Source organism: Aethalodelphis obliquidens, unplaced genomic scaffold (genome assembly GCF_003676395.1).
Source record: "Aethalodelphis obliquidens isolate GAN/ISIS:26980383/991018 unplaced genomic scaffold, ASM367639v1 scaffold52, whole genome shotgun sequence".
Taxonomy (NCBI): Eukaryota; Metazoa; Chordata; class Mammalia; order Artiodactyla; family Delphinidae; genus Aethalodelphis; species Aethalodelphis obliquidens.
Window position 1 is genome coordinate 4,669 of NW_020837996.1, and position 11,961 is coordinate 16,629.

Here is an 11,961-nt window from a genome sequence, read left to right on the forward strand (position 1 = left end):
TCGGCAGGTCCAGACTTTTCCCCGGACTCCCTCCTGGCTAGCCGTGGTGCACTAACGCCCTGCAGGCTGTGTTCACGCCGCCAACCTCAGTCCTCTCCCGGCGCTCCGACAGAAGCCGGAGCCTCAGCTCCCAGCCCCGCCCGCCCCGGCGGGTGAGCAGACAAGCCTCTCGGCTGGTGAGTGCCGGTCGGCCCGATCCTCTGTGTGGGAATCTCGCCGCTTTGCCCTCCGCACCCCTGTTGCTGTGCTCTCCTCCGCGGCTCCCAAGCTCCCCCACTCCGCCACCCGAAGTCTCCGCCCGCGAAGGGGCTCCTAGTGTGTGGACACTTTTCCTCCTTCACAGCTCTCTCCCGCTGGTGCAGGACCCGTCCCTATCCTTTTGTCTCTGTTTAGTTTTTTCTTTTGCCCTAACCAGGTACGTGGGGGGTTCCTTGCCTTTTGGGAGGTCTGAGGTCTTCTGCCAGCGTTCAGTAGGTGCTCCGTAGGAGTTGTTCCACGCATAGATGTATTTCTGGTGTATCTGTGGGGAGGAAGGTGATCTCCGTGTCTTACTCTTCAGCCATCTTCCCGGAAGTCCTCGAGGACACAGTTTTTCACAAAAATTTAATACTGTGTACTAATTCCCTCCATTAGAGGGAGAAACTATTCCATGTAACTGCACTTTGATGTGCTATTTAGAACCAGTCAGGATGTTTTACTCTACTTTCCTCTGACTGTGGTGAGGGTTTTTTTGTTCGTTTATTTGTTTAGAATTTCCTTAAAATCGGTTTTAGAAGATTTATTGAACCATTATATTGAAAGTAGAGGAATTTTGCAATTTTTTCCCCTTTTTCCCCATTGAAAACTTGGCTGGCTTTAGTAATGAAACGTTAAAGAATTTGAAGTTCTTAGACTGTCAATTTTTTAAACATGATCTGAATATAAAAGTATATGTTCATTGAGCAAATTTTTGAAAACAATGAACAACTCATTGAAGGAAATAAAAGCCACCTCTGCATGTACACACACCTAATCTGCTCTTTCGTCTTAAAGAAGTATCAAAAATATTTTGCCATGTCACTAAATACTCTTCTACATCAGAGAATTTGATTAAGCTTATGCACCGTCTCCCAGGAAAAACGCACAGATAATTATGAATGTAGAACTCCTGAAGCCCATTCATTAACTCTGGTTGACACCTGTTGTCATTCTTTTCTTAGTGGCTTCATAGCGCATTCCTTCAGACGGTGAGCTGTTTTTGTTTAAACCAGTCCCAATTTGGAGGCTCTTAGCTTTCTTCTAGGGTTTGGTTATAAACAATCTTATGACATCATGTTGGTAGATAAATCTTTGCCCACATCTTTGATTTCCTTAGGGTAAACTCCTGATGTAGAATTGTTGTTAGGTACCAAGAGCTACTCTCCTGAAAGTGATACCAGTTCCTCTCCCAATGATGGCATATAATAGAGTTCCTCATTCTTTAAGTGATTGTTCAGAGCAGTTAAAAGGTATAAATATACCGTACTGTTTTCATAAGTATAGGTATTCTGATTGTTTATCGCTGCCTAAGAAACCACCCCGAAACAGTGGCCTAAAACAATGACAGTCACTTATTTTGTTCACGAACCTGGAGGTTGAGTAGAATATTAATTCTTTTACTACACTCTTACTGACTGAAAACAGTACCTATTTGACTAGCTCACAGTTCTGCAGGTCAGAAGTCCAGGCACAGCGTGACTGGGTTTCCTGCTCAGATACACACGGGAACATGTGAGTTCCCTCCTGAGAGTGTTAAAGCACGTGAAATGTAAGTGTAAGACATTGAGCCCCAAACGTTGGATGTTCACCATAGTTTGTGTGGGTCACAGAGCTGAAATCAAGATGTCAGTCAGGCTGTGTTAGCATCCAGAGGCTCTGGGAAAGAGTGCCTCCAGGCTTCTTCGGCTTGTTGGCATAATTCAGATTCTGCAGTTGCAGGACAGAGGTCCCCATTTCCTTGCTGGCTGTCAGTCGGGGGACAGTCTCAGCTCCTAGAGGCCTCTCGCTTGCCTTCCCTGCCGCAGCATTGGACTTCTTCAGAGCCAGCAATGGAGAGTCTCCCTCTTGTCCCTTTTGTACTTCAATTCAGGAAGAGTTCAGGTCCTTTTCATGGGGTGCCTGAGTAGGCCATATCCACCTAGAATAATCTCCCTATCTTAAAAAATCAACTGATTTTGAACCTTAATTCCGTCTGCAAAATCCCTTCACTACAGCTAGATTTAGAGTTTGATTGGATAAGTGGAAGGTTTGTGTACTTCAGTAAGTAGGAGTCTTAGGGGCTCTGTTAGAATTCTGCCTATTGCAAGCAGTGTCCCCACTTCAAGGACCGAAGTGTCTTAGTTCCTAAAACTCCTAAGAGAGTTTATCAGTGTTCATTTTATTTCAGTGACCTTGGTGAATGGGAAGACTGCCACCTCTGTGAGCAGGAATGGCACCCAGCGTCCTGAGTCCACAGTGTGGCTCTGCTACTTAGTGGTGTGACCTTGGCTGTGCTGCTCTACTTACTCTACTTCTCTGCCTCTGTTTCCCTCATCTGTAAAATAACATGGAGTTAGTGATCGTTCTTTCCTCGTAGGGTTTTTTGTTTTATAAATTTATTTTATTTATTTATTTTGGGCCGCGTTGGGTCTTCGTTGCTGCTCGGGGGCTTTCTCCAGTTGCGTCGAGCCGGGGGCTACTCTTCGTTGCGGCGCGATGGCTTCCCTTATTGCGGAGCACAGGCTCTAGCGCGCAGGCTTCAGTAGTTGTGGCACGTGGGTTCTAGAGCATAGGCTCAGTAGTCGTGGCGCACGGGCTTAGTTGCTCCGCGGCATGTGGGTTCTTCCCAGCCTAGGGCTCGAACCTGTGTCCCCTGTACTGGCAGGCGGATTCTTAACCACTGTGCCAGCAGGGAAGCCCCCTCTTAGTGTTTTGATGATTAGATTATTTGATACCCAGGGAACTCCAGGAACAGTGCTTGACTGTAAATTGCTTTAAAAGTGATTACTTTTTAAAAACATGCTTTTGAATCTGCAATTATGCAATTCAGGTATGTTAAGCATGTTCATTAATAGGACTTCCTGCTATAAAGAGACCCACAAATAAAAATAGAATTTTTCTTTCTTGGTCTTCTTATTTCTGACTTACTGTGTTATACGCATATGCCTTTTATGGTGGGCTGCCACAAACTTATGTTGGAAAGAGTGGAATTTAAATAAATTTTTACTATGCTAATTTGATAGATTTTGATAATTCATTTCACTAGCATGGTATGATACTACCAGTAGCAGACTAAAATCTGAGTTCGCTTCTGGCTCTGCCCCTAAATCCTGATGAGTCCTATAGCTGGAAAGGCTTTTGGCTATTATACTACGAATTAGTTATAACATTTACTCTGTTTGTTTAGGAAAACCTGGAGGAGTGCCTAAAGCAGTTAAAGGAGGAAAGAGTAATAAGACTGAAGGTTGATAAACGAGTCAGTGAGGTAAACAAGTTTCTTCTTCTGCTTTTGAGAGTGTTTTGGTTTTATTTTGATTTGATTTTAAGCCATATACACATAATTTGTAAGCTTTAAAACTGTAATATGTTGCAAATTGGTTGTATCATATGGACTTTTGCATTTACTGGTATTTAGTGATCATATGATCTATATTCCAGAAAGCATGTTTTTAAAAATGTGAAAATCTGGTTTTGTGTGTGTGTGTGTGTGTGTGTGTGTGTGTGTGCTTTTATATGACATTAGCATATTTCCTGTTCATGATTCTTTGATTCAAGAAGGCACTTTTTGTGCATATATTGTATATACAGTAACATAAAAGACATGATGAGACTGTCCTGGCAGTGAATTAGCAAAGTGAATCATTTAAATAAATTTAAGATATTGGAAAACTTCTAAGAATGCAATGAAAGATAAAAATATATACCATGAGGGGGCTTCCCTGGTGGCGCAGTAGTTGGGAGTCCGCCTGCCGATGAAGGGGACGCGGGTTCGTGCCCCGGTTGGGAGGATCCCGCGTGCCGTGCAGCAGCTGGGCCTGCGCGTCCGGAGCCTGTGTTCCGCAGCGGGAGAGGCCACAGCAGTGAGAGGCCCGCGTACAGAAAAAAAAAAAAAAAAAGAAAAACAAACCAATATGTGTGTATATATATATATATATATATATATATATATATATATGGCATGAGAATTACATTAGGTAATGTGCATGAAAGCAGGGCATAATCTAAAAAGTTCTATCTAAATATAATTTATCACAGGGTGAGTGTAGGGAGGAATTTTTGAAAGTGCATCCATTGGATTGGCGGACACTCATTCAATAAACGTTGAGCACCTGCTCATGTAAGGCAAAAGGGGCATCATGAACATTAACGGCCTTTCTGAGAAATACTAGAGTTGCGCTTACAGGGGCTTTTAAGTGCATAGATGATGAGCAAAAGGGGAAGAGTGCACGGGGGTGAATATTTTCAAGAAGCCAAAGAAAATATTGGTGATTGTACATTTAATAAATTGGGTTGGGTATGATTTAGGACTTTTAAACGTAAGCATTAGATATTTTGCTCACTAAAGTTAATTCTTAACATTCAGCAGAGTTGTAATATGTTTTGTTCAGATCAGATTCTATAATTCACTTTCCAATTTAAGAGAAACTTAAAGCAGGTAATTTTCTGATGTGGAATGAGGCTCCGTTATGAATTGAACCAGTTAGAAATGTGATCTTTTGTGAAAGATCATTAATAAAACGGTAACGTTGGTTTATTTATATACCACCTAAGCGTTATATAGGAAACTTTATTGGGTGCCTGTGGGTTTTGGTTACTATGTGATATGGTCTCTGTATTTACTGGTGGAGAGTTAGGTTAATTACAGATTAATTACATTTTGAGTGTTTTAGTTTTGTTCCTGGAAACTAAGCAAGACTACTTTTGATGACAATGAGAAAAAATCATGTCAGACATTTTTAGTCTTCTTTTATAGCTGGAACATGAAAATGCCCAGTTAAGAAATATAAATTTCTGTTTGTCTGAAGCCCTTCATGCCCACTCATTGACAAGCATGATCCTGGATGATGAAGGTGTTTTGGGCAGCATTGAGAATTCTTTTCACAAGTTCCATGCTTTCTTGGATCTCCTTAAAGATGCTGGGTTAGTTCATTTCTCTTCATGGCGTTCTTCTCTTTGCGACTATAATGGTAGTTTGCTGAGGAACTGGAGCAATTTTCATCACTTCTGTGGCCATATTTAGTGTAATTATAGGTAATATAGTTGACTTTTTAAATTGAGGAATTAAATTTTTTAAGAAATGCAAATAGGGAAGCCTGCTTTGGTAGAGTGGGGAGCCCAGTATAAAAGAGTAACCTGTAGACAGAGTAATTAGTAGGTATAGTTTATTGTAAGGACTAAATTGAAGGCAGTTTTCATTGAAAATATTCGGGAATGCATAAGAATTGTCTTATCTTTCACTTATTTTGCTTGTTTGATAAGTTTGAATTAAAGTTATTTTTAAAAATTAAAAGATTATTATTATTAATCTGCATGGGAGATATAGGTCAGTGGTTCTCAACCATGAGCGATTTTGCTGAAAGAGGGAAGTGGAGATTGATAGTTGATGGAGTAGTGTTTTGTCAGTGAATGAGTTGGTGTTGGTGTTGGGAAGGAAGGAACAAACACATTCTTGGAAACTGGAGGAGAGGTGGGAAAGAAGCGTGGGAATAGAGGTGTGAGAGGTAGTGGACGAGGTGCGTGGTAGATGTTGAAATTGCTAGTGAGACAGTGTTTAAAATGGAACGGTAATAGGTAAGGAGATGGGATGTGTCCTAGAGGATGAATCTGGAAAGGGCTGAGAATTTGGGGGAGAGAGAGGCTTGTAGTCTGGAGTAGGATGTTAGCTTTTAAGATTTTAGAAGTATTTCATGATTGTAGGTCTGGGGAAATCTAAACTGCTCTTCTGTGATTATAATAACCTTTGTCTTTTCCCCTTTCCTCCTCTGGTCCAGGCTTGGGCAGCTGGCCACAATGGCTGGTATAGAGCAGTCAGATTTTCATTTACTAGGTCGTCCCCAGATGAATTCTACTGTTAGTAGTCTACCTAAAGAAGAAAAGAAGCCACTTGAAGAAGAAAAATCAGAATCAAAGCAGAGTGCCCCAGGACTAACACAAAATCTCCAAGTAAGTGGAGAGGACAGCACTTAAGGATTCTAAGAGTGATTAGCAAAAAGGAAATGACCAAGTCAGGGAGAAAACAATAATGATCAGTCTCTAGTAGTTCACATGCTCAGGAGCTAGAAGATTCTGGAATCCTTTCCAAATCTGAGATTAGTAAATGTGTGCCCATTTCATGATACTGTATTGTTGTAAATAAGGAGACTGGAAGTTCTTTAGAAAATTTATGAGTTAAAGCAAACTATCCTTAATGAAGAAAGAAAACATTAGAGAAAATATTCCAGATTTTAAATTGTATAAATGTCTATTCTATTCATATTTTATCTAGGTTTCTATTTGTATGCAGTCAGCTTACAATGAAGGAACACTAATGAAGGTACACATACTGATATAATTTTTAAAATAAGTAATCCAGACATAGCTAATAGGTAACATATGACAGTGAATCACCTGGTTATGGGAATGGGAGGGGAAAACCTGTCAGCTTTTCCTCTAGCCTTGCTTGGAGCCCCCTTCAACCAATCTCAGACTGGTCTTGGGAACTGACAGCTTGAGAACACAGTCTGGTCACAAACTATATTATATACTGTTTACATGTGCCTGGAGGATAGAAAAGAAATTAATTATCTTACAGAATAGGGTTTTATTTTTAGTGAGGGAAAGGAAATGGGTAATAACTACCCCTGTCACCAAAGTCTGAAAATGTAGTGGACATAGCCTTGGATATAGCTAGGTTAAGCTGAGAATCACTTGGCAGGATATAATTAGAGAAAAACTGGCTCTGAAATCTTCTGAAGAATCAATTGACTGTGTTAATAATAAGATCACAGAGTAACATTGAAATTTTGAACTCTACTTTTTAATGGTTGGCTTTGTTCATCACTGAATTTTTGTCTTGTCTTTTGTTTTTTCCCCTGGTTTCAGAAAATTGCAGGTGATGTTAGGATTCCTTTGCCTCTCGACTCCTTCCATGTCCCAGTCTCTACTCAGGAGGCCTTAGAAACTTCCAAAGACAACCTGGGGGTCGCAGTCACAGAGCAGCGGCAGGAGTCTTTTGAAGATTTCATTGCTAGAACATGTTCTCCTTCAGCAGACGTCATTTCTGGAACTGGAAGTGAAAGAAAAGAAGAGGAATTATCTAGAAATAGCAGGTCTTCTTCAGAGAAAATGACCAAAGCAGGTGAATATACCCAAAACTACTCTCCTAAGAAACAACCTGGGAAGAACCTGCATTCCTGCTCTGACTCACCTGTAAAGCAGAAAAGCAAAGGAATTGGGCAAAATAATTCTTTGCTTAATGAACCAATTAGAAGTGAGTCTTCGAAAAAGCACATTTCTGTTAAGAAAGACAGTACAATAGTGACTGTTTCTTCAAAGACAACTAAAAGTAAACTCAGTCTACTAGAACATTCTGAAAGTGATACTCTTGGATCTGATTGTGAATTTCAAGAAAGCATCCATACTCTATCACACCTAACATAGGTCTAAATCTTTTAAAATCTTTTAAAATTATGCTTTTGCCTTCAAATTTTAATAAATTGCTTATGTTTTTATTATAGCATATGGTGTTTTAAAATACTTGACTGGAAGCCATTAGAGAAAGATTTATCTATTCTTTTTTATTATAATGAAAGTTTTGGTGTATTTTTCCTTGTGACAGTTTGCACCATTCATTCAGCTAGTGTTTACTGAGGGCTTCATATGTACAGTACTTTTCTGGGTGCTATTGCTTTCAGCAGTGAACAAAATAAAGCCTTTACTCTCCTGGAACTAACACTCTGTGGTGGGAGAAAACATAAACACCAAAACAGGGTAAGGGGTAAAAAGAGATGGGAATAATAAATGGAATACTTTTACCATTTGGTTAAATGTCAAACTATTATAAATCACATGGCCAGAAGCCATTGACATATTTTAATTCACAGTAACCAGAGAGCCTCAAACATTTACCAAGGCACTTAACCGTGTTTATGGATTACAGCAACGCTATGAGGTTGGGAACTGTTACCATCCCCATTTATAGATGAGGAGTCTGAGGAGATATTATGTGAGTTGCCCAGAATTACACAGCTGTAAGTAAGTGGGAAGCTGCGATTTAACCCGAACCCATGCTCTTTTTTTTTTTAATGTATGGACTTTATTATGTTTCCTTTGTTTCTGATTTATGTGATTTTTTTCTTTAAAGTTTTTTTGTATGTCGACCATTTTTAAAGTGTTTATTGTATTTGTTACAGTATTGCTTCTGTTTTATATTTTGGTTTTTTGGCCACAAGGCATGTGGGATCTTAGCTCCCTGACCAGGGATCGAACCCTCACCACCTCCATTGGAAGGCGAAGTCTTAACCACTGGACCACCAGGGAAGTCCCCTTTATGTGATTATTTTTCTGGCAATTGTTTTTTAATTTTATTTTTTATTGACGTACAGTTGAATTACAGTGTTGTGTTAATTACTGTTGTACAGGAAAGTGACTTAATTATACATGCATAGACATTCTTCTTCATATTCTTTTCCATTATGGTTTATCACAGGATATTGAATATAGTTCCCTGTGCTCTACAGTAGGACCTTTCTGGGTTTTTTAAAATACATCCACTTTTTTTTAAATAAATATATTTATTATTTTTTTTAATTTTTGGCTGCGTTGGGCCTTCGTTGCTGCACACAGGCTTTCTCTAGTTGCGGTGCACGGGCTTCTCATTGTGGTGGCTTCTCTTGTTGCAGAGCACGGGCTCTAGGTGCATGGACTTCAGTAGTTGTGGCATCGGGCTTAGTTGCTCTCTGGTATGTGGGATCTTCCCGGACCAGGGCTCGAACCCGTGTCCCCTGCATTGGCAGGCGTATTCTTAACCACTGCGCCACCAGGGAAGTCCCATGTAGGACCTTTTTTTTATCCATCCTGTATATACAGCAGTTTGCATCTGCTACTCCCAAACTCCCAGTCCAACCTTCTCCCATCCCCTCTCCCTTGGCAACCACCAGTCTATTCTCTATGTCCTTGGTTATGTTTCAGTTTCACAGATAGGCAGAACCCAGGCTCTTAATTACTTTGTTACTATGTTTCCTTGTTGTTAAGAGAAGAAGGGTTTAAGGAAGGCACCGAGAGAGAAGCCAGTGAGCACTAGAGATGCAAAAGAGTGGGGCTGTCAGAAAGCACACCTGTCTCCTTCCCCCATCTGAGCAGAATTTTTAAACGGCAGAGTACGTAAGAGTATGTGATGACACATCTCTGGATTCAATTATGTCTCCCTGGTAAAACATGCACAGATAAGTCTTTAGTTCAATCAGACTGAAAGGTGAGATCAGAGAAAAGCTGGAGTGTCAGATTTCTTCTAAAAGGTCCTGCCTGATTGTTACTAATAGGGCTACTACAGTACTAGTTAGTTCATTAGTCATGGATTGAGTGTTAGAGGAGTGAAACAATGAGCAAGATGTAGCGTTGGCCCTTTAGCAGTGGAGTGAGAGGGGAAGACGCACAGCAGATGTCTCATCCTGCACGTGACATGCTATGACGGGCATATTCAGGGCATTTAGTCAGTGTTTGTGGAAGAAGAGGGGGAGCTGTGAGGCATAGAAAAGTCATCTAAAGAGGCAGTCCCCAAGCTAAATCTTAAAGGACTCCTGAGAAACTGGTGAGTCAGCAGTGAAAGGCAAGGATACTCAAGGCAGAGTGGACAGCGGAAGTCCAGAGCCGTGAGTGTGCGAGGTGTGTGTTACGGAGCCACAGGCACAGGCTCTGCAGGATCAGTGCAGTGTCCCCAGGCAGTGGCAAGTGCCCCTAAAGGAGGCAGCGAGGAGGAGGAGAGCGGCTCTTTACCACCCATGTGCGTGGAGCTGTTTCCTCAGAAAATAGCCAAGAATGGAAAGGACAAGTTCAGGTGGCATTTTAGACCACTGACGTCAGTATGGATGAGGAATCTGAAGAAGCCTGGAGACAATTATGCCCCACTCTTCTGAGGAGCAGTGTTTTTTTATTTTCGAGTGGGACTTTCACGCTGCCACCTCCTCTCCTGTGCCTACTGAAAGCTTTATAGGCCGGCAGAAGGGAGAACCTGGCTTAAGTAAAGTTAATCAGGTTTCTTTACTGTACAGCTCCTCGGGGCTGCTGTAGGCTAGTGTTCATTCTGGATCGTCACAGCAGGCGCATGGTACACAGCCATCCTCAAAGCTATTTGACTCTAGCGTCCTCTTTAATAGAAGTGTCTAACAACTGGTTCCACCAAACAGCAATTTGGTAACTTTTGGACCATGTAATAGCAAGAAGAAAGGGGTCTGAAATAAGGTATAGATGAAGGGAAGAAATAAGTTCTAATTTTATTTAGGAAATTACAAGCAAGACTTGATCTTGGGAAGTAAGGAAGAAGTAGGAGGCGGAGGCTGGACCCCCATCTGTGTGACTAAGTTTGGGTGGTGGTATCATTGAGTTTGGAAATAGGGGATAAAGAACTGAATTGGGGAAAAGACTTTACTTCTGGACATGTTGAATTTTAAAGCACCTGTAGAATTCAGGAGAAAAACTGGTAGATAACTAGAGATGCACATGAAGACATGGAAAGATAAAAATTTGAATGTCATCAGCACATATCAGCAGTCATCAAAATCATGAACATGGATGAGATTTCAGAGAATTGTGAGTACTGACAACGTTTAAGTAATAAGCAGAGAAACAATTCTGGGAAGGAGAGAGGTGATAGAGTTTCAAGAAGGAGGAAGTAGATGACAGCGTCATCCTTCAGAGAATGTGACTGTCCATTGGATTTGGGCAGTTAGGTCCCCAGTGACCTTAGAGCAGTTCAGTGAAGTGGTGGACAAGAAGCCAGACTGCAATAAATTGAGGGCATAGGGCTGCCTGTGGGGGCCAGGCGGGCCTAGTGAAGACAGTGGGAATAGGCTGCTCTGAAGGAGTTTGGATGAAAAGAGAAAATAATTAGCAAAAAATTTTTTAGAATGAGAAGGACTTATATTTTATATGTTGAAATGAAGGAACTGATAAAGGAGATCCTGAAGATGTAGCTAATAATTTAGAGAATTGGGGAAACATGGACATATGAATAAGAAAAAAACCTTACACAGTATATAAAAATCACTTGTATCCTTCGAGTTGGATGGATACTGGTAAGTTTGGGAGGAAATAAAGGTAAGAAGAGATAGAAGTTAATTGAGTTTATACTGATAGCCTCAGTTTCCTTTGACCCAGATTTTTCAGAGACACATATATACACATACATAATTAGTTTTAAAATTCTTTCATAGTTACATGTTTTATTAATCACTTCTGAGAAAAGTCATTGATTTTCATTTTGTACAGCATTATCTTGTAAGGACAAGATACAGTGACAACTTCCAAGCTTTTTGCATATCAGAGCTGGAACTGAAAGTATCTCTATAATTGAATTTTCACTTATGTGTAATAAGTTTATCCTTAGGAGGATACTTTCATAGTGTTTGATCATAGGTGAGTTTGGGCATTGCCATCACTCAATAATGTTAAGCATCTGTCAGGTTCTCTCCTATACTATATATTAGTTTTTTCTCCGTGAAGCAAATATTAATTGGCGGCCTGTGGGAACAAGATACACCTAGGTCCTCTTTCCTTGGAATATTCACAAAAGCCTCTGAAACTAAATTTCCAAGTCAGGCCACACTAACGCCTGGCATAATAAGTTTTCATTGTTAACAGTTTTTTTTGTGTTTGTGGGGTTTTTTTGTTTTTATTTTTTTGAAGCAAGGATAAGACACTGTCTTAACTCAGTAGTTGTCCATTCATTAATAAGTCAAAGAAGACACTGATGAAGCATGGTATTTTGAA

General features: G+C 40.5%; 1 protein-coding gene across 2 annotated transcripts; it reads left to right on the forward strand.

Moving 5' to 3' along the window:
• Nucleotides 1-3,365: 3,365 nt before the first annotated feature.
• LOC113608198 (centrosomal protein of 78 kDa-like) lies at nucleotides 3,366-7,650 on the forward strand. Of its 2 annotated transcripts, none has more exons than XM_027084257.1 (4): nucleotides 3,366-3,481; nucleotides 4,970-5,136; nucleotides 5,988-6,159; nucleotides 7,078-7,650. In XM_027084257.1, the coding sequence occupies exons 2-4, from the start codon at nucleotides 5,048-5,050 to the stop codon at nucleotides 7,633-7,635; spliced, it is 819 nt and encodes a 272-aa protein (XP_026940058.1). In that variant the 5' UTR covers nucleotides 3,366-3,481; nucleotides 4,970-5,047; the 3' UTR covers nucleotides 7,636-7,650. The 2 variants fall into 2 exon arrangements, with proteins under 2 accessions (XP_026940058.1, XP_026940059.1); XM_027084258.1 differs by having other exon boundaries at nucleotides 3,371-3,481; nucleotides 6,044-6,159.
• The last annotated feature ends 4,311 nt before the right edge of the window (nucleotides 7,651-11,961 follow it).